Source organism: Schistocerca serialis, chromosome 1 (genome assembly GCF_023864345.2).
Source record: "Schistocerca serialis cubense isolate TAMUIC-IGC-003099 chromosome 1, iqSchSeri2.2, whole genome shotgun sequence".
Classification (NCBI taxonomy): Eukaryota; Metazoa; Arthropoda; class Insecta; order Orthoptera; family Acrididae; genus Schistocerca; species Schistocerca serialis.
In genome coordinates, this window is record NC_064638.1 from 218,672,163 (window position 1) to 218,695,356 (window position 23,194).

At 38.4% G+C, this 23,194-nt stretch overlaps 1 protein-coding gene across 1 annotated transcript in view; it reads left to right on the top strand.

The window, feature by feature from the left end:
• The window catches only part of LOC126466159 (small subunit processome component 20 homolog), a 221,105-nt gene extending 204,831 nt beyond the window's left edge, over positions 1-16,274 (top strand). The window contains exons 32-36 of the mRNA XM_050096362.1: positions 8,472-8,793; positions 10,562-10,812; positions 15,127-15,333; positions 15,660-15,929; positions 16,014-16,274. Of these exons, the coding sequence (XP_049952319.1) occupies positions 8,472-8,793; positions 10,562-10,812; positions 15,127-15,333; positions 15,660-15,929; positions 16,014-16,163 (1,200 nt within the window). The 3' untranslated portion in view covers positions 16,164-16,274. The remainder of the gene's footprint in view (positions 1-8,471; positions 8,794-10,561; positions 10,813-15,126; positions 15,334-15,659; positions 15,930-16,013) is intronic.
• Positions 16,275-23,194: the final 6,920 nt, after the last annotated feature.

Below are 23,194 nucleotides of genomic sequence, written 5' to 3' on the forward strand. Positions count from 1 at the left end.
AGAGTCATCTTAGATCCAATGTTAAGATGTCATTTTTTGCATTGGGACAATGTTGCATCACAAAATGAATATGGAGTTTGAGGTCTGCTTGTTTTGGAAAACTCTCAGGGCAACCTGACAGTACCATTCACAAACTTTTGCATAGAATCGGGTCACTGGTGGATCTGTGCCTATCCTGGGAGCTTGGACTAATTCCCAAACAGTGAAGTTAACATGTGGAATTTGTTACTATACAAGTACAGTTGAAACATTTCATCCTACACATTATCACTAAAGCCTCATTGTCAATTTGGGAATAGGTTTGTTGCACTGGTGTTAATGTTTTTGAGGGAGAGGCAATCGGGCTTTCAGATGTGCCTGACATTTTATGAAACAAAATCACCCCAGTCTGTACTGTTACACATTCAATGCAAATCTCAGATACCAACCTGGTGTATACAGCACCAAGTGTTGTGCTAATTTTAGACGTTCCTTGAGGTATCATAAAACCTCCAGACACGTCACTGATCACACAAATTTGCCACCTTTTTTTGTGCTACTGAGTTAGTGTGTTGTGATTTGCACGGTGTGGGGTATGTAGGTATAAATAGTTGATTTTTCCAAAAAAAGATTACAGTTGTTTCTTGTTAGTCATGAGGGAAAGTTTGTTATCGTGTCGATGTGGTCACGGTACTTGTTGCTGAAAATATGCCCCAGCTATTAAATGCTGGGTGCAAAAGAGCTGCACTTGCCTAACTGACAATGTAGACCAACTTCCTGAAGCCACTTGAAAAAGGGTTCTACATTTTAAGATATTCTGTATGAGTTCTTCTGTTACAGTAGTAATGTCTAAGTAGTTAGTTTACTGTGGAATATTTCAAATCAGTTGCTGCAAGTATTAAATGTGGCTGGGGGCATTAGTAACCTCAAATGGTGAGTAGTTACACTGTGCACTTCAGACCAGTCACTGTTTTACTTTGTCATTTAATGGGTTGAAGATATGCTTCTTTTAAATTAATTTCTACATAATATTAACCACCTAGTTTTATCAGATCTTCCAGCTGTGAGATCAACATTCTACTGAGCATTGATAGTTGCTTTAAAATCACCACAACTGCATATAGTCAGGTAGGCTTTTTAATTACAACCATTGTTGTCAACAGTTAACTGTTTGATATGGAAATGGCACCTAACTCCTGAAACTATGTGAGCGTAGCCTGAATAGCAACTCCAACAGCCAACAGTAGAGAGTGAGCTCTACAAATTTTTTCTGCCATGCATGGTTTCATGGATATATCAGAAGCAAATTTTTTTCAACAACCTAGTAATGCTTCAAAATCTCCTTATATGCGGCACAGAGAGTATCAAAATAAGTTAATGGCATTGCTCTGGACACTAAACATATGTAGTCCACTACTCTGAAACAAAGTGCTGTGAAAGTGTTTGAGCTGAAAATGTTATCAGTGTTAAGTGAACCTACAATTAGGGAAGTTTGGCATTCATTAATTAGCTGTAATTCACAATTCTTTGTGGAGAAGGATTCTCTTTTGCCAGTAAGACACAACCCATCTCTGAGCCCTTTTCTGAGGCGATAAGCTGAGCCACCAAAGTGTGTCTTCACTGATTAATGACACAGCAACTGTAGTGAACAGCTGTAAAAAGTCAGTAAAGGTGAGAACCAATGTCAATTTCTGTGGTATTTGCATTGTTTGCCCAGCTGATGTAATTATGTGAAGAGATGTGCCTTCACCAGACTGCGTTTTTACAAGACGCCAGCGTGTGGTATGTTGACATGCAGCTGCCAGATGTCCACATTTGCCACAAGCCAGACACTGAGCGGTGCATTACAGACCACTGTTCCTTGTATGACAGCCCCACCGGAAGGCACGACTAGAACTTCACTGACATGTGTGGAACATGCCTCAATGTTGAGGTGGAAAGAAGCTCTTGACCCACCCATTTACTACTAAAAAAGGAATTTACTTGATGCTGAGAGAGAGAGAATCCTTGTGATTGATATACTTAAGTCTCTCAGGAGATGCCAATGATCTGGGTGACTATGAACTCTGATGAGACAGAGACACAAGAAAAAGATGATGAGTCAGCATCATCTGCTGGCTATTGCTCATGACAGTGACTAACTACTTTTCAAATAATGGAAAGTCTCGGATGGCTAGCTACTTTTGATACCAGAATTTTATAAATGAAAGTGTGCTGAGCTTTAAACTTTAGTCTTACAGCTGGAAGATGCATCTGACAGCCATACTGTTCCGTTAACAGAGCACATTACGCATTGAAAGATGAATCACTGGGGTCTGAGAGTAGTCACAATTTCTGCACCACTTCATACAACTGATAGCTAGAAGACAGGAGTAAAGGACTTTGCTGCATATCAGAAATTCTATAAGCAAGACAGTGCAGTTCAAAATGTTGGGTGTATACCTCCCAGCTTTATAAAGCCTTGTCAAAGCAGGTGAATGGCAGTACGGGTGTAGTCATGACTACCGACCGATGTTTTTACTGTTGGCAAAGAGCTGCTGGAGAGCAGCATGCTGTTCTTGTTGCTGTTACTGTTACAGTTCTTTTTGCCAACATTCAAGAAACTTCAGGTGCATAGTATCAGCACTAAGGGTGATTGCGTTACTAAATGCATCATAGGGTAAATGCTTACCAACACTTTTTGTCCACTCCTGATATGGAAACATAAATGTAAACAATTATCATTAGCTGGCAGTGAATGTAAACCAATTGCACAACCCAGGAAGTCCATCAACAAAGCAGAGTCGATGTAAGTGTAGCAGTATGATGATAGATTTAACACTTCATGGAGCACAGACCAAGTACCTTTGCCATCTGCAGGCCAGCTTATAACCATGTTAGCAGCACGGCCGATATGAATCACATGGCCTTCAATTTGCGGACAATTGTAGTGACCTTTCTGCTAGAGACTTGGAATATCTCTGAGTCGCCATGACTGTAGACACCTGCTGTAAGCTGGGATACTAAACGCTTTTTGCTCGATGTTTTTCCCCTACAGTGGTGGAAGCTTCTAGCAGGAAGGCCTGAATTGTTCTAAGTGGTATGAGGGCCATGATAGTGACCTTGCATATACAGTGTGGTCCATTGATAGTGACCGGGTCAAATATCTCACGAAATAAACATCAAACGAAAAAACTAAAAAGAACGAAACTCGTCTATCTTGAATGGGGAAACCAGATGGCGCTATGGTTGGCTCGCTAGATGGTGCTGCCATAGGTCAAACAGATATCAACTGTGTTTTTTAAAATAGGAACCCCCATTTTTTATTACATATTCATGTAGTACATAAAGAAATATGAATGTTTTAGCTGGACCACTTTTTTCGCTTTTTGACAGATAGTGCTGTAATAGTCACAAACGTATAAGTACATGGTATCTTGTAACATTCCTCCAGTGCGGACGGTATTTGCTTCGTGGTACATTACCCGTGTTAAAATCGACCGTTTACCAATTGCGGAAAAGGTCGATATCGTGTTGATGTATGGCTATTGTGATCAAAATGCCCAACGGGTGTGTGCTCTGTATGCTGCTCAGTATCCTGGACGACATCAACCAAGTGTCCGGACAGTTTGCTGGATAGTTACGTTGTTTAAGAAAACAGGAAGTGTTCAGCCACATGTGAAACGTCAGCCATGACCTGCAACAAATGATGATGCCCAAGTAGGTGTTTTAGCTGCTGTCGTGGCTAATCCGCACATCAGTAGCAGACAAATTGCGCGAGAATTGGGAGTCTAAAAAACTTCAGTGTGGAGAATGCTACATCGGCATCGATTGTACCCGTACCATATTTCTGTGCACTGGAAATTGCATGGCAACATCTTTGAATGTCATGTACAGTTCTGCCACTGGGCACGAGAGAAATTATGGGACAATGACAAATTTTTTGCATGTGTTCTATTTAGCGACGAAGCGTCATTCACCAACAGTGGTAACATAAACCGGCATAATATGCACTATTTGGCAACGGAAAATCCACAATGGCTGCGACAAGTGGAACATCAGCGGCCTTGACGGGTTAATGTATGGTGCAGCATTATGGGAGGAAGGATAATAGGCCCCCATTTTATCGATGGCAATCTAAAGGGTGCAGTGTATGCTGATATCCTATGTTATGCTCTACCGATGTTAGTACAAGATGTTTCACTGCATGACAGAATGGCAATGTACTTCCGACATGATGGATTTCCGGCACATAGCTCGCATGCGATTGAAGCGGTATTGAATAGCATATTTCATGGTAGGTGGATTGGTCGGCGAAGCACCACACCGTGGCCCGCACGTTCACCGGATCTGACGTCCCCGGATTTCTTTCTGTGGGGAAAGTTGAAGGATATTTGCTATTGTGATCCACCGACAACACCTGACAATATGCGTCAGCGCATTGTCAATGCATGTGCAAACATTATGGAAGGCGAACTATTCGCTGTTGAGAGGAATGTCGTTAAACGTATTGCCAAATGCATTGAGGTTGACAGACATCATTTTGAGCATTTATGGCATTAATGTGGTATTTACAGGTAATCATGCTGTAACAGCATGCGTTCTCAGAAATGATAAGTTCACAAAGGTACATGTATCACATTGGAACAACCAAAATAAAATGTTCAAACGTACTTATGTTCTGTATTTTAATTTAAAAAACCTACCTGTTACCAACTGTTCATTTAAAATTGTGAGCCATATGTTTGTGACTATTACAGCGCCATCTATCACAAAGCGAAAAAAAGTGATCCAACTAAAACATTCATATTTCTTTATGTACTACATGAATATGTAATAAAAAATGAGGGCTCCTATTTAAAAAAAATGCAGTTGATACCCGTTTGACCTATGGCAGCGCCATCTAGCGAGCCAACCATAGCGCCATCTGGTTTCGCCCTTCAAGCTAGACAAGTTTCGTTCTTTGTAGTTTTTTCTTTTGATGCTTATTTCGTGAAATATTTGACCTGGTCAGTATCAATGGACCACCCTGTATTTCTGTGCTACCCAACGGAACCCAGCTGTGGCACTATTGAGTGCCAGTTCCTTATCCACAATCCACTGGCCCATAATTTAAGGAGCTGTGTGTAGACATCAGTTTCCCCCATGCATCCGGAAACCTGCCAAAGATTTGTTGAATCCATGCCATGCAGAATCATCACTGTATTTCATTCCAGAGGTGCACCAGCACTGTATTAAGCAGCTGATCATAATTTTTGGCTGATCAGTGTCAGTACAATGGTTGAGTGCCTAGTACCTGTGGAGGGATGAGGTGATGGTATAAGAACACCCAGCAGTTAGTAAGGGCCAGGCATTAATGACAGGAGCTGTTGTCAAGGGAACAAACAAGTGAATATCAGACCAGTTTGTAACACAATGTGGTCGGAGGATTTTCGAGTGATTAACTAACTGATGATTAAGGGGTCTCATACAATGGTAGTAATCGAACAGAGGCTTGGGGAACTAGAAAGTAAATAAGTATAGGATATATCACCTAAATAGGCCAAACTTCAGTATTAGTCCAGGAGGAAGGTGGAAGGAAAGTTGGCAACAGTATACAAAATCTGTGATTGAACCTATTCCAGATGATGTACAAACTAGTTTCAGATCATCACAGATAGTGTGTGGAAAATAATGAACTAAATGGAATTTGTTGGGATATTAGTTCATAAAAAAACTGTTCACTGTAGTAGTCAGGTTAGGACCTAAGAGTACAACTTAAGTTTTTTTGCATGTCCTGCTCTATATCATATCACACACATTTACGTTTCAGTGCGCTGCCAGTAATCTTCGTGTAAGTAATGCCATGACTATGTTTTTCAAACATACTTCTGTCATTAGTTCCACCACCTTATGTGATTAGGTAACATCTTTCATTTTGCATATTTTTCTTAAAATATAATTTTCAGTGTACATAGGTTAAGTCTGAACTTTGGAATTGTAGATGTACACTCTGTCTACATTTCAGTATTGTAGATCTGAATGTAATGTATAGCAGTGGCATTTAATTTGTTCTGCATGTGTGCTGAAGTTTTACCCCTACACATTTCACAATAAAAACAGATTCACTGTTTTAAGGCTCAGAAAATAGATAATTTAATTGGAAATATTGATTGCACTGATACTACAAGCGCCAGAACACTCGATTAATTGAAATTCAGTAATATTGATATAACTTTTCTTCTCAACATGCCAGTCTCAGAACAATGTGTCATTCAGCAGCCGTACAGGAGAGCCCTCAAAAGACATCTTACGTATAGAATATCTACACACTGATTAAGTAAATTCTGAAAACTGCTAAACTGCAGTAATTGATTAATTGTGACCATGTGCATCTCATGACACATTGTGACATGTGAGCAAAAGATGAGTGATGGCATTAGACAGCACATGAATATGGCACATTACTGTTTCTTTATACAGTAGTTGGACACATGTATAATTTTATGTACAAATCAATTTAACTAACTTTTACAATGTTTTGCCTTGAATTCATATATTTTGTCAAAGCTTATGATTTGGTTTCAACAAAATCTGTACTAGACAACCCTTGACGAACAAGGCATCATGTCAACATTTTTTAGTATACTCAGGAGCACAAAGGCTAATACAGCAGCTTTCCTTATATTTCATCAGGATAGTGAGAATTTCAGTGCTGAAAATGAAATCAGTCATGGAGATTGTGTGTCACCTAAACTATCCCAGCAGCCACTGAGGAAGTTTTTGGCTCATTAAACAGGAAAAGAAGAATGATACATGTTAATGGAAACTATCCGAACCACTAACGTTGACACCATACACTTTTCCTATGGTGCAGATGAACTTCAACGTCCAAATTATGATCTTAATGGAGCAAGTTCAAAAGTAGCGCAGCAAATCGATTACAATAAAATTAAGAATGTTCAGTTAACACTCAAGTAAATTATTACAACTTAACATTAAAGTCAACTAACCAGGTAATGGGTTTTTGCATTCTAAATAAGTGAATGGCCAGGAAAATAAATGAAAAGAAAGGAAATGAAACTAAGGGCAGCTCTGTAAGTGGTGGGAATTATTGGGATAGACAGGAGAACTAACATATGAATCATGAATCAGACTGAATTGTAGAGAAAATGAAACAGAAGCTGTTGGGACATGTTGCCAGCTAAATGGATGGTAGATGGGCGAAACATTTAGCAGCAGTGTGGATGTGTGGAAAAGTCAGAGAAGATCGTTATCCCATAGTGGATGTCAAGTGGCTGATAATGATGACTTTAAATAATGCAGTGTAGAGAAATTCCTATACCACTATGTAGCATTCAGTGCAGAGACATTTTGGATTCTTGCATCACACTTGAGCAAGTTATAACATTTATATGCCTAATTTGCCCACATGATGAGGAATTTTGTTCCTTAATTAATTAATTTGATCTAAAATAGTGCAGTATTCTTTGTCAGTTAACATCATTTTGATCACTGCCAGAAAGCACAATTGATGGTATGAGCAAATTTCAGGTCAGACTTTTGGGTTAAAATTAAGATTTTGTGTTTCTAAGGTGTAAGTAAATCAGCTTCGACTGTTGATAACAACTATTGTGGATGCAAAGGGCTACAGTGGGCATGATGTAGCTATTTGTCTTGGGCAGTTACTGGGCACAGAACCTATGTTACTTTGTACATCAAGTCAACCACATCTACGATTCAAAGGTAATCAATTTTCAGTTAGTACAGATTCAGAAACTTCAAAAATTCCACATATGAGTTATAGAGACATAAATTTTCACAAGCGATAGGGTTTGGGACTCTGGCTTATTTTGGTGGTCTCCGTAGATGATGCTTAGCTGTGTTTGCTTAAGTGACATCGGGCTTAAATTTTTATCAGATACCCTGTTTGCACTTTGTATTTTAGTTATTCTTTATGGAATATTTGCAAGAGATTTAGTGATGCTATACTTTTTGTATTAGTCCCTGTTATTCTCCATAACAGCAGTGAAAATTGAAAAAAGTTAACAGTTTTATGTTAAAATGTATGTCTGCAATTTCTACTAAATAATTTTGACAACCATCTCAGTCCATAAATTTGAATGTTATTTTGATTAATATCTTTATGAGGACTTAAGGTAGACTGTGTGGCCGTCCCCAACACGTGAACAGTAGTTTCAAGCTACATTTACTCAGAGCAATGTGCATTTAGTGTTAAAGGGTAGGATCTTTCACATCACTGGTCACTTTGCAAGCAGAGCTACACACATTGCATCCTTTGCTCCACTTGTCAACTAAGCAACAGTTTCCAAATGTATCTTCAACAGAGATTACCTTGACTTTTGTAAGCATCAAAACACACAGTCTTGAGGCTGCTCCAGAGTATGGTGACAACTCACCACCAGCCTGCTACATGACTTAATGAAATTCTAGTTTTTGTGTGATCTATGAGTCTTTTTGTATCTTGAGTTGTAAATTACTTCAGTTATTTACAGTGCATATTTCTATTTCAGGTGAAACATCGACAGCTGGCTGCACAGCTTTGTGGCTTATTTGTTCAAGCTGAGAAGCAAGAATTTGAAACCCGTTTTCAAGTAGTGCTGCCAGTTCTGTTACAGCAGTTTGGTAGAGGTTTTGAAGATAATCGACCAGGTAGATTTGTTCGCGTTGTTCCTGCAGCATCGGATGCTAATAGTGAAACTAAGAAGGAACAGAAGGAAATAAGGAATGATCACCTTCTTTTTCAAGTACTTCAAACCCTCCTAAAGATATGTGAGCATTGTCCATCTTTCTTAAAGAGCAACAATTGGAAGTATGAAGTTGAAGGTTTTGCAGGTACTGTAATTTGTTGCAGAATTATATCTTTCTTTTAAGAACTGAAATGGAGTTTTATTGAGGGGACACCCTTGTTAATGAGTTGTGGTTTACTGAGGAAATCATGCTATAGTCCCACTTAATTCTCATTTCAAGAAAGATGAGTGCTTGTTAAGTCCCATGAGTCATTTGGATCATCTCCCAGACAGTCAGTGTCTAGAATTGTGAAAATGGTAACCTGTTCCCCCACATACACTTTCATCCTGACACCTACAATAAATCAACTTACGTTAGTCCTCCACCCTCTTTCCTTTTATGTTTTCGTCCTGTAAGTTCCTACCACCTCCCCCAGTTACACCCTCTTTGCTATACATTATTTATATTGTTCTTTCCACCTGTAATTTTCTTTTCTTCTCTATCCATCTTCATGTCTTACTATAACTGTTTCTCATATTTCTGAACTCAAGCTTCTATTGTACTTATAATGTACTGTCTTTGACCTCGTACTTCCACTTAACTTTGTGCACATTTTTACTTTATACCTCATGGGGTCCCTCATAATTTGAGTTCTGAGTGATCTGCCGCTATCTATCTCTCATTTCACCAGACTACTTTCTCTCTGTCACATTGGAGTTTAGAGCTCAGTTCCTGTGCTTGCAGAAAAATAATAATGAACTAAAGATGATTCCACCTTTTTGCAAGTGCACAAATTGTTTTGTTTTATCAACCAACCTTGTTTCACCACAGTTGTGGCTTCCTGAGTGGTTTTTTTTATTATTTTCCCGAAATATGTACATGCAGGTTATTTTTAGATTAAGGAATATGATACATCAGATTTCATTATCATTTAAATTGTATTTGTACTTTACCTTGCATTTTACACTGTTTGTGTCCTATTGCTGCCAACCAAAACCAGCCACAGTGCTAAATTAGTACGCCTTGTCATCTGCAAACAGGAGAGATGTTAGAAAACTGAACATTTTGTGTAGTTCGCCATACCCAAGCCACACAGAACTTTTATCAGTGTCCACAGGTTCATCTCAGCTAGCCTATACAAAAGCCCACTCGGTACATAAAAACAAACTTGTTACAGCTAAGGAGTAGCAAAGTACTACAATAGTAAAGCCAAAAACAGGTATATGCCAATAGTTTTACCAGAACATACATTTTAAATGTTGGATAATTAATAAAAAAATTCAATTCAGATGATTTTCTAACAGTCCTCGTGTTTATAGATGACATGGTGTACTAATTTAGTCCTGTGGCTGATTTTAGTTGGGAACCACAGGACACACACACAACGTAAAATATAAAAGGTAAAGTGCACACACAACAAAATCTGATGTATTATGTTCGTTAACTTAAAAATAACCTGTATGTATATATTTTAGGAAAATAAAAAAAGCCCACTGAGGATGCCCCAACTGTGGTGAAACATGGTTGGGTAATAAAACAAAACAGTAATTTGTGTACTTGCAGAAGGCAGACCCTTCCTTAGTTCATTGTTACTTTCTCTGTTTCACCCTGAGCAAGGAATCCATTGTTCCAAAAGATAGTAGTGGGCCTACTGTTTTTAATTCCTGTTTTGTTATTTCCTGTGCTTGGAATTGTGCATTCTGCCAGTCCATGTGTATGTGAATTTAATAGCTCTTGTAATCTATTTCAGATAGTTACTTTAACTGATTTGTTTTTGTGGTAGCACTTATATTCTGAAATAACATTGCTCTTTCTAGTTTTATGAGTTGTCTTGTATTCTATAGTTGTATATACATCTATTTTCACTTTTCAGAAAATGCAAAGTTGCTGCTATCACATGAGCATGAGTGGGTCCGTCTGGGGGCAGCACAGTTCCTGGGCTTTGTCTTTGGTTCACTTGACCCACAAAGATTGGCCTTTCATGTGTGTAAAAAGACTAACAGTGATGAGGGAAATTATAATGGCTGTGGTTTCCTGAACAATTCTGGAAAACTTAGATCCCTAATATTGGATCTGTCTGCCCAACTGCAACCTGTTGAAATATCAGATGACTTTGTTGAACAGGTATACACGTAGCAGAATCATCAGTTCATTTAAAAGTTACTGTGTTTTATTGTTAGGCACATCTGAAAAGTTTTGTGAATTTCTTTGACATGATTATTTCAATTATCTGAGAACTGTGAGTAAACATAGCATGCTTGATTACAAAAAGGAAGTTTTAAGACAGCTACACACATAAACAGTGAAAATGTAGCAATAGTTTTTCATGTTGTTAACAATAATTCTGTAAGTTGTTAACTCTTCACTACCTTTGGGAAGGGTGTTGTTACCATGATTCTTCTGTATCATGCTGAACTAATGTGTAATGATTTTACTTGTATGACAAATCTTTACAGACATATATTTGAAATTGCATTTATTATGTCCAATTCTAATAACCTGTTGGAACAATTATGAACCTCACTTAAAATGGGCACTCATTGCCTTATAGTCATACTTTACTTTGTTTAAAACATGAAACTATGATAAAGTCAGGAAGTTACTACTTGTTTATAGAAGAAGAATAGTCAGTGCTTGATCAACAGTACATGCATCCTAAAATATATATGTATAGCTGACTCTTGATAATTTGAAACTCAAGGGACCAGGGAGAAAGTTCAAATAATCGAGAGGGGTGGAGAAAAACATTCAAGTACACTAGACTTTGATTGAAAGTAAATTGTAGTACGTACATGTAGACATTCATCCTTATTTTAATAATGTGCAATATAAGACATGCATGTATACTTACAGTACATACATACAGTATAAGAAAAACAAACCAGTGAAAACATTACATGTCATTTTGGAAAATAGTCAGTGACTGTAGTGACTTTCTTTTGAGTGAACTACTTCCATCTAGCATTGTCCAGCTAATTTTTAATGGTAATGTGAGCTACAAGGGAAACTCCCCATTGCACCCCTCTCAGATTTAGTGGTAAGAGGCCCCAGTGGACAAACCATGAAAATCTGAACACACTTCAAGCATGAAAATGGGAAGAAGGTGTACTGAATGTGAAAAGAAGCAAAATAGAAACAGGGAATGGTGCAAGGACAAAAAGTGCAATATAGAGTAGTGTACAACAGCAACGCCTCATAGTTAAGTGGCAGTGGTGTTGGACTGCCAAGCAGGCGAGCCATGATCAAACCTTCCTCCCACCTATTCCTCTCCTCCCCCTCCCCCTCCCCCCTCCACTGTTTGCTGTGCTCAAATTTGTGTCTATGGTCTGTGTCATGATGTAACATCTGTTTGCAACAGCGAGGTATAAAGTGGGGACCTATAATGACAGTTTATTCTGCACAACTACTCTATTATTAGGCAAAAGGAAGTGGCTTTCAAATGGGAACTGCAAACATTTGATGACAGGGCGACAAGTCAACCAAATCTTCCACCGGAAAACATATCTAGTGTGTCGTACACGGCATTAGTAACAGTGTGTGTGTTGTATGATAGAAATTGACACACCTAGTTTGTATGACTGGTGAGTGAGTGAGACGTGTCTCCTTGCTCGATTTAGGTGTTCATATGAATGTGAATATCATCACTCCCAAGAAAATGATGAAAACATAATAGTTTGTCACATAAGCTGCAAAAAATGAATGCAACCGTTTCCCAAGCACATAGTTTTTCTGTGCTCTGTCAAAATAGATGTTTGTAACGTTTTTGAAGGTGTGTTTGATTTTGAAAGTTTCGACTCTTGAATTCCTTTGTTGTAACATAGTTCACACCCATTTATTTGTTGTTTTCATTTCTGTCGCATCTGTGTGGTATCTCACCTGCTCTCACTATTCATCATATTTACTTGTGATGGTAATGTATTCTTAGCACATGACACATTCTATAACCAATGTATAGTATGACAGTGGTCAAGACTACTAACTGAACTAAACTCCTCCCGAACAGGCCATGAAGGCCCAATGGTACCATTCGGCCGCCATGTCATCCTCAGCCCATAGGCAACACTGGATGTGGATATGGAGGGGCATGTGGTCAGCACACTGCTCTCTCGACTGTATGTCAGTTTCCTAGACGGGAGCCGCTACTTTTCAATCAAGTAGCTCTCCTCAGTTTGCCTCACAAGGGCCGAGTGCACCCCACTTGCCAACACCGCTCGGCAGATCGGATAGTTACCCATCCAAGTGCTAGCCCAGCCTGACAGCGCTTAACTTTGGTGATCTGACGGGAACCGGTGTTACCACTGCAGCAAGGCCATTGGCGCCAAGACTACAGAAAGAAGAAAATTTCAGTGACCGTATGGACAGTTCTCATAATATTGTAAAAAAAAATAAATAAAAAAAATAATAAATGGCACAAAGGAGTTTTGAACGTGGCTCATCCGTTTTACAGTCAAACACCATGACCACTTAACCACAATGCCATTCTGTTTCTTGTTATTGCACTTGTTAAGCTTGGACTGTTCACTGTTTTATTTTATTTTATTTATTTATTTATTTTTTTTTTTTTCACAGTTCAGTATGCCTCCTTCCTGTTTTCATGCTTGATCTGTGTTTAGTTTTTGGCGGGCTACCCACCGAGCCATCTTACCACTAAATCTGAGGAGGGTGTGATGAGAGTTTCCCTTGTGAGAAGAAGTCACCACTTGTTTCATTCTGATGTTGCAGGAGTGCAGTATATGGACAGGTGACCTTGCCTTGCTAAATGCAACTGGAGCTAGTGCTTGTTCTTCCCTGTCTTTCTTGTCCTCATCTTGATGGATCAACATTTCGGCGTCAGTTAGAACACCATGGAACTGATACTATCAACATCAGTGAAATCCTCAAAGGTTAATTCACCACAGCTAGGTAGAAGTTTCCATGTGACTGAATTTGTTAATTCTCACAACTATGATGGCTGTTCCACATTTTCTCTTTGCATTACAAACCTGCATTTTCTAAAGCAGTTATAAAGAGTGCTAGGGCTGACATTTTTCCATCAGTCATGGTTATAGAAGTCAAAACTGTTATATTTACCTTCTCACATTTTTCAGTGCTAAGCAGCACCAGTGAAAGAATTTCTTTGCTGTCGAGAGTTTTAAAATTTTGTACTACGCCCTTATCCAACGATGGCATTCTTTATGTCAGTTTGACATGATCTAATGGTAGTTGATTGTTATGTACAATGCAGTTCTTCAAAAACAGTAAAATTTTGCATATCCCCTTTTTCATAGCACTATTAACCCAGGTCAGCCATTCATTAAACAATTATGTTGTCATTCATGATTTTGTGTTTGAGTGATAAGTTGAGAGAAGTGATTTTATTCACTTGAAACAGTGTTGTTTCTCAGTTGTCCCTACTATGAGTGGTTTCAACTTCTGAGAACCATCCATGGGATGGATAGAAGGACAGCTATTCTGTCCTTGCTTAGTTTTCCTCCAAGACCCTTTTTGTTCTTGATTCCTAATGTGCAATCAGGAAGATATTTATAAAAAGGTCTGATTTCTTCTGTGTTGAATATGTTGTATGAGTTGTAGCCATTCAGAAGCTGTTTTAGTTAATCACTCCATTCAATGTAAAGGGAATTGGCCTTGGTGACATTCCCTTCACAGATTACTTTTAACATGATGACGTGACCTTTTTTAATACTATGACTTGACCTTTTCCTTCAACATGAAATCATCCACAGAAGTGTTTTGTCCTCTACACTGATTTATCCACTTGAGTGAGCAATGAGCACTCCTCGAGACAGAGAATTTCATCCTGATGTCATCTTTTTCTTTCTTTGCCTGAGGCACAGCCAGTAAGACGATCTTTGTTTTTTAAAATCTGACATTGTAGATGATAAAATAGCAGACTGTTTTGCAACATCCTTTTTTTCTTCAAAATTCCACTCTCTACAGCTTAAATAACAAGCTTTTTTCATTAACCAAAAGACATTTGTTCATGGCATTTCATAATTTTTAAGAAACACTGACTACAATACAGTATGAAAGCAGACTGCAGACTAAATGGGATAGGGATATAGGCTGGAGAAACAAATGATAGGTGGTCTGAGCCTGTACTGGAAACAAAAGAAGTAGAGGCCTTCAAATCATAGTGTGTGCCAATGTTGAGGTGCACCATCTATGACTGAGTGAACAATATACCAGCTCAGCTCATTGTGTTGACCTCTCAAGCAATTACTCCTCAAAGCAGAAACAAACTTATTCAGTATATCTATGTAAGAATTTGTAAAAGCTTGAGGAATTCCTTGAGATTACCCTTACCTTTCTGGGTTAAACGAGTTTTATTTAGAATTGCGATTTTTCAGACAAATCACGAATCTTTCTCCCTAAATGTCTATATGAATAAAGCTGTGTTCATAAATTACATAATCTGAATGGTGTGTCTGACATTCACAGGTGGTTAAAGATTTGGTTTATTTGGCGAGGGTCCTAAAATATTTAGAGGAAGAAGATGTTCCAGAAGTCGTAGTATTTGGTTCAGAGCAACAGATGTCAGATGATGAGGAACAATATAAATCAAAATTATCTCTTGTATGGATGATTCGGCGAATGAGAAGAATTTTAAATAATGAGATAATACATTCACCACAATCCACTACACTGGTAAGTGATTTTCTGCTCCTTTTTTTAACAATGTAACTGAACTCAGTGTAGTTTCAGCTCTCTGAGACTGCAGATGTGTTTGCAAGTTGCACTTGCATGAGTGTGTGTGTGTGTGTGTGTGTGTGTGTGTGTGTGTGTACTGCTGACAAAGGCCGAAAGCTATGATTGGGTGAATCTTTTTATTGTGCCTATCGCTCAGCATGTTCGCTATATGGTGAGTCGCAACTTTCCTTTCTTCTCTCGTATTGTTACATTCCATTGTTTGAAATGTAATATAGACATTTTAACCTGTTAAAATATACCATCTTAAACCTTTAATGTTCTAGCAAAAGGCTGTTTTCAAATGGATTGGAGCTGTGGCAGTCGATCTGGGGAAAGAAAAGCTTCCGTTGTACTTGCATCATCTTCTTCCCCCTCTGGTCCGTGTGCTAACAAGTTCTGATGATTCAAATTCTGAACTACGTCGCCTAGCTAAAGAAGTAGCAGATATAATTAAGAAGAAAGTGGGTACAGATGAATACACTCATCATTTTACAAAGCTTCAGATGTCACTAACTGCACGTCGAGCTGACAGGAAAAAAATCAGAGCTCAAGAGGTAAGCCATGCACACTGTATGACATTTTAATATTCTGAATCAGGTGTACAATCAGTTTACATTATTTTATTCGGTTTGTCTCAGGCTGTGACAGAACCACAGAAGGCTGCAAAACGAAGAATTAAAAAGCAGTTAAAGAGGAAGGATAGCAAAAAGAAGAAGATAAGTGCCTTTAAAGGAAAACCAGTGAAGAGAAAACACAGTGATAAACTATCTATTGATGAAATTATATAAGTTTTATGTAACAAATGCATAAATTTTGTATATTTCCAGAAAATTTTGAATATTAAGTATGTGTAATGTAAATAAGTCATTGAGAAGTGTAAATATATTTATTTTTTAGTATTTTCATGTTTCACGTACAAAAAGTCTCTGTTAGTCAATAATTATATATTAAGATTTCTTGTCTATTATATTGTAATCTGCCAAGAAGTTCCAGTGTTAAAACATTTTCAAGCTGCAGTTTGAAGAGCAATTTTTGGAGTCAGTCAAATGACTGGACTGGGATTAAATTTTTCAAGCCATTGCAAACATTCAGGAATACTGCAAGTCTAGTTACTTATATTAGCTCCAGTAGGTTCATTGCTTTGGTGACAGAAAAGAATCTGACAGAAAACCTGACAAAATCCAAAGCACTTTGATAATACAAAGTACCATATTTACTCGAATCTAAGCCGCACTTTTTTTCCAGTATTTGTAATCCAAAAAACCGCCTGTGGCTTAGAATCGAGTGCAAAGTAAGCATAAGGTCTGAAAAATGTTGGTAGGTGCCGTCACAACTAACTTCTGCCGTCGAATATATATGCTGCTACACAGGCATGCTTTGCAGGCACGAAGATAAATACTGGCACCAAAACCTCTGCGTCAGTAAATAAATTAAAAGAAAAGGTAGAAGAATGTAAACGTTATGCCATGTATTCTTTTGTATTTGCTGCTATCTCATTTAAATCCTGTCTGCCTAATAAACTACGAAACTAGAGTGAGACAACAGCAAACACAGAATATACATATCGTGTCATGTTTATATTCGTATTATTCTTATGCTGAATAGTAATGCAGTCAGAAATGAAGCATGGCAACTGACTAGATTTTTAAATCTAAGATGACTCTAATTTCGGTGCAGAATGTAATGTACTAAAGAGGCGTCTGCAAAGATTTTCAAACAGAGAAAAATTTTCGCTAAACTCTCATTCAGAACATCTTCTATCATATGCAGTCTATTATTTGTTTCTTGTTGATCATTATTAAAGAAAGCAGCAGTGTAAGTAACAACAAATAGCAGTCTCTTGCCACTGTTTCGCTTATGCGACAATTCCTCTTTTTTTTTTTTTTTTTTTTTTTTTTTTTTTTTTTTTTTTTTTTTTTTTTTTAAAAAGCGGCGGTAGCATGCACAAAAGATAGCCATGCTGCAAGTGGTAACAGGTCGTAAACACTCATTATCAGAATGTGACAAACAATGCATGACACAGTTCAATAATGCGTTTTCAGCTTAGAGTGACGTAAACACCTATAACAAAGAGAACGACACTTATCAGATCAAATCAAAATAAGCAATCGATTCAAATCAGACGAAGCACCTTAAAAAGGAAGGGTACCCATATAAATACAGATGGAGTGCCTGGCGCATAGCAATGGCTACTTGGTAAAGCTTAACTGTTAAGATTACGACTCTAACCAAACTACTGTAGCTGTATCTTCATCCATTCGACCTAAATTGTGTCTCATGTTACAATGGACCAACTTTGTTTTGATTTTGAGGTGTGGTCTAAGACTTTTCTCTCCCCTTGAATTTTGAGTCTCAAATTTCAGGTGCGGCTTAGATTCAGGAAATTTTTTTTTTCCTTGATTTAGAGTCTCATTTTTCAGGTGCGGCTTAGATTCGAGTAAATATGGTAAGATGAGGAAGGTGACAAGGAAGAAGACCAAGAAGATCATGCTGTTAGGTAGCATCCTAGGAGGCCACAGTCAGAACTAGTGAAAATTTGCAAGTAACTACTGTTTTTAATCCAAATCCAAGTGCAGGGTTCAATAATGTGACATGATTAATTCTCAGCAGAGAGAGAGATAGAGGAAGAACATAATTTTGTGAAAGTTGAGGGTTCATGTAATATTTTGGCCTACAACTTCCATTACTTATTTAATACATCCCACCAAGCATTAAGGAAATACTTACATGAAAAGACTGCAACAGTTCTCAAAAATGAAATACAAGCATATTTGTTATGCGTATCAGAGTGTTGCTTGGGACTCGCATAAATTGAACAGATGTGGCTTTATGGTTACAAGCAAATATCTTATTAACATAGAACTACTAAAAAGAAGGACAAAGTGCCTCACAAAAACCTGACTTCGGTGTTGCATTTTAAGCAAATTATAAAAAACAAACAAATAAGAATAAGAGATAATTATTTAGAGAAAAGTCTAGGTTATTGACTGTAGCATACTATCTATGACAGATATTGAAACAAAAAAACCTGTTCAGGGCCATAAAAATTTTTATGATTTGAGATGTCTATATAATAATTTTCAATACAGTCACTAATTGCAAGTAGAAATTTGCCTTTGAAAAGGAAGAAGCAAGTTACAAATGTTTGCTTGTAGTTAACACTGCATAAAACTAATACTATTATTCAGAATAGTGAAACATTTGTAGTGAAACACACTATGTAAGCTGTACTTGAATTCAATCATCTTAGTTTCATGTGCTATTTAATAAAAGTATACATTTGTGACTTGCTTCTTCCTTTTCATAGGCAAGCCTGTGCTTGCAGTGACTAATTGTAACAAAAATAATTATATAGACATTTCCTTTTAATACATTTACATGTAGTTTTTTCGAAATTTTCCCGAATTTCTCCAACCTTTAACGTGTTTTGGCGGCAACATATTGTTTGTGTTTCTATCGACCTGCCAGCGCTTTCGTATGGTAAGTCACATCATCTTTGTTTTTAAACATATAGACATTTCAGTGCATAAAATTTTTTATGACACTGTACAGGCTTTTTCTATCAACTGGCGTCACAAATAACATGGTTTGTTCAATGAACTAGTCCTCCCTTTAAATGATTATCTCTTATTCTTATCTGTTGTTCTTATTTGTTTGACCTTATGTTCATTTTAGGCTGTACATAGCAGATTTTGCCTGAAGATTTAAAATAAGTATGTTACGGATAATGCAACTGTGTTGCACACTGCAAGTGCATTTATAATACTGCATGTGGTATTTAATTCCCTGAAAAATGTTTAAAATAAGCCAATAGCAATTTTTATGTATCTTTGTTACTTAAGGCAGTTTTACTTTGGTTTGCCTCTTCTCAGATCTGAAGATGGTCATCACTTTTTAAAAAAAATTTTAACGTTAAATGCGATTGAGACAAAATATAAAAAATTTTTGAGGGTTTTTAAAAATTTTTATAGAAAGTTCTTAAAATTTTTATAATTTTACTTTCTCCTAACCTGACAGTGTCAGATAACTTCTATAACACTTTGGATGTTAATGAGTGTTGTACTGAACAGACATTTGGAATGCTGCATGACAGTAATGTATCTGCAAGCTGAAAAATATGTTTTTGCAATCCACAGGCCACCAATGGGAAATACTAGTATAATTTTGTAAGGAGAATGTTAGTAAGGCTAATGGGAAGATCATTATTTGTAGCTACTATAGCATGGATTTTCTGGCAGGGAACAGTCATTGATACCGTGTAGATTTGTTCAGCTTTGGACAGTTTCCAAAGTAAAACTCCCTGTAGGAGGTTGAAGGCCATAGTTCAACGACCGCTGACAGTTTTAATTACAGTTGCCTTCCATGTTTTATATTAATTGTTTGTGTGCCCATTTCAGTCAAATGCTAACAATAAAACATTCATATCAGATAAGTTTGCTGAAAATGAAACACCGTATTACAGAAACATAACTGATACCTCTGTCATAATGTTGACAGAAAATTTAATAAAATTAGGAGAGCCAGGTGTCATCTCCTAATCAATTTTTAAAATTTTTTATAGAAAGTTCTTAAAATTTTTATAATTTTACTTTCTCCTACCCTGACAGTCTTTTTGTCTTGAGGGGACTTTCTCCTTATGTCTGAGTTCACTAAACCAAAAGAAAACTATCTATAGCTTTGAAAAGTAAAGAATTGGCAAAAAAATGGCTGTGAATGTTCCAAAAACTTACTTGCATTCAATAGTAACTAAAACAAATAAATGCTAGTGTGGAAACATTCCCATTTCAACTTGGTTGTTTCTAAATGAACATTTGAAGGGCCAGTGAGCTACCTAGTAGACCAAGAATGATTAAACTTGTGAAAATTCCTAACGGTAGGTGCCACTACTGATGATCTTTCTTGGAAATGAAACCTAGAAAATAACAAAACTCTCAGACTGACCCTACATTGTTGCTCTAAGCCTGATTTTAGCAATGGAAGAACATCGTGTGCAACATACTACCAAAATGAAATGTAAAAAATTATGTCTACTTGTGACAAACAAATGTCATACTACTAGCATCCAACACAAAAGTGTGCCTAATCAGCCAACAAACATAAATGGATTGCTCTCTTCAGTATTACCACCAGTGGACAGCCTGATGGAGGCAAGTGAACTTGCATGGGTATAGTAGTGGAGCCGGCCGGAGTGGCCAAGCGGTTCTAGGCGCTACAGTCTGGAGCCGCACGACCGCTATGGTCGCAGGTTTGAATCCTACCTCGAGCATGGATGTGTGTGATGTCCTTAGGTTAGTTAGGTTTAAGTAGTTCTAAGTTCTAGGGGACTGATGACCTCAGAAGTTAAGTCCCATAGTGCTCAGAGCCCATAGTAGGGGAATAGTTCAGAAACCTCCCATGGAGCACACATGTGTCACATGATATGGCCAGACCTGCTGACAAAGGTGTGTACTTGCGAGTGACAGTAAGCAGAGCAGGCCAGTGCTCCTGTGGATTTCAACTGCCACAGACCTAGCCTTGCACCTGTGTCAAGAATTGTTGTGTGCTCACTCACTAACTAGTTAGCCAGTCACTTGCTTAGAGTATTGTCGTCAACGTATCTATGTGTGTTAGGACATTCTGCTTCTCATAATTTGATTGGCACGAAGAGTTCATTGCATTCATGGAGTTCTCTTTTCCAGTTGATCCTGGTCGTTGCCAGCTTGTTGGTGCCTGTACCGACTGTATCAAGTGGCATTGTTGTCACACCTACTGCAGGTACTGAAGTGGCAATAAACGACGTTCTTACTCATGATGCCCCCATTCTTTTTTCTCGTTTCTTTCCCCATTTTTGCAGTGTTCACTTTGGCCAATCTTGGACTTGGCATTTCTGCAATGCTGCAGAAACAGTTGCACCTACAGAAAAAGCAGCAGTAGCAGCAGCAACAGGAGCAGGTGCTGATAACCTAGAATGCTGACTTGCTTCGCACCCTTGCCTCACCGGCAGGGTGCCACCAACACACAGGGTAGTGTTTTCTCTGCCTTTGCCATCTCTAATGCCGATTCCTAGTTTTGATGGATCTATGGAAAGGTGGGAGAATTATGTTCACCAGTTCTTGTTCCACTCTCAGGTAAGGCATATTGTCAATCCGGTTGATATGGCCACCTTGTTGTTGTCCAGCAGTACAGGTTTATATGAAGTTGTCTGAAGTCTGAAGCCCTCCACTGAGCCTGAGAAGCTTTCCTTTGATGAGCTATGTGAGTTGCTTATGAAGTATTTTGCTCATCAAACCTGTATGGTAGCAATGCAATTGCAGTTTAACCAGCACATTAGGTGTCCTGGACAGTCATATGCAGCCTGGATCACTGATTTGCAAGGCCTCTTGTGCCAGTGTTATTCTGAGTGGCCCAAATGTGCTACTTCTTATACAGACTCACTAATTTGGGACATGAATGTCTGGGTAACTCCTGATCCTGAGGTTCATACTTGGGTGTTGACCTTGTCTGACCTATTTTTAGCTGACATTTCCCAAATTGTGGAGTCACATGAGCATATGGCTGCAGCTCAGTACATCCTTTCTGATGATTCACAGGTGGTACAGTTAGGTGTGCACAGTCAGCAGCCGCAGATGGCCTCGCCTCCCATAGAGCCATCATGTGTTGCCACTGTTGATGATGTCAGTACAACAGTGTCCCAGTGTGGCCTGCCTTTGCTTGCACCAAGCTCGTTGGATTTGTGTTGCATGCAGCATCATAATTCCTGCCAGCAGCCAGTTTTAGATCCTTGGCATAATTCTCCTTCTACTCTTTGGGTGAGCCACTGGTCCTGCACTGATTGTCATTTGCTGCGTGTTCGCCAAGATTGCCCACATGTGGAGGCCACGTGTTGGGTATGCCATCTGATAGGGTACTTGTTAAATGTTTGTGACAGTTGGCGAGTGGGAAGGCAGTCGTCGGATGCCCCGGTGTTTTCTCTGCAATCTGGGGCTGCCTCTGACACACCACACTTGTCATTCCATTGCATTTTGATGGCGTTGATTGCAGATGGGCAGCATGACTAATTTCAAACAGACATGGGCGCATGGGTCAGCTTCATTAATTTGGATATGTGCGAGATCCTGGGATGGCCGGAGTTGCAACAGTCACTCCATCAAATTGTGTCTTACAGTAAACAGTGCATTCCACTGTGAGTGTAATGCACCATCTCCACATATTTCAAGAATGTGGAATTGAAACTTAAATCGTTTGTGCTTAATTCAGTGTTGGTGCAAAATATCTTTGGGCTTAACTCCTTTTCTGTTTCCAGCTTTCATATTGTGGACAAAGTACATTTAGTGCCTCAGTCTGTTCCTGTGCACAATTCAGACTCCTTACTGCGGTCCTACAGCCGACTATTTGAGAGTACCTTGGGCTGGTCAGAAAATTTCAAGGCACGTGTTTCTCTTAAGTCATTGGCACTCCCAAAATTTTGTCACCCCCCTCCCCACCTATTCCCTTTAACATGCATGACAAGGTAAAGGCTGAGTTCTAGTGTTGGCAGGATCAGGGTGTAGTTTCTCCTATTTTGACGAGTCAGTGGGGCACCCCTTTGGTGGTAATTCAGAAGCCTGATGACACAGTGCATATCTGCAGTGATTTTAAACAGACAGTCAATGCTCAATGTGCCAAAGATTTGCATCCCATTATGTGGCAGTTGGAGTTGTTGGTAAAGTTGTCAGGGGACCAGTATTTTTCCCATATTGACTTGCACGATGCTAACCTACACTAGTTGTTGGACGCAGTTTTTTCAGACTTTCCTGGTCCTCAGAAGCCCCTTTACACTTTATCAGTTTAATCACTTGCC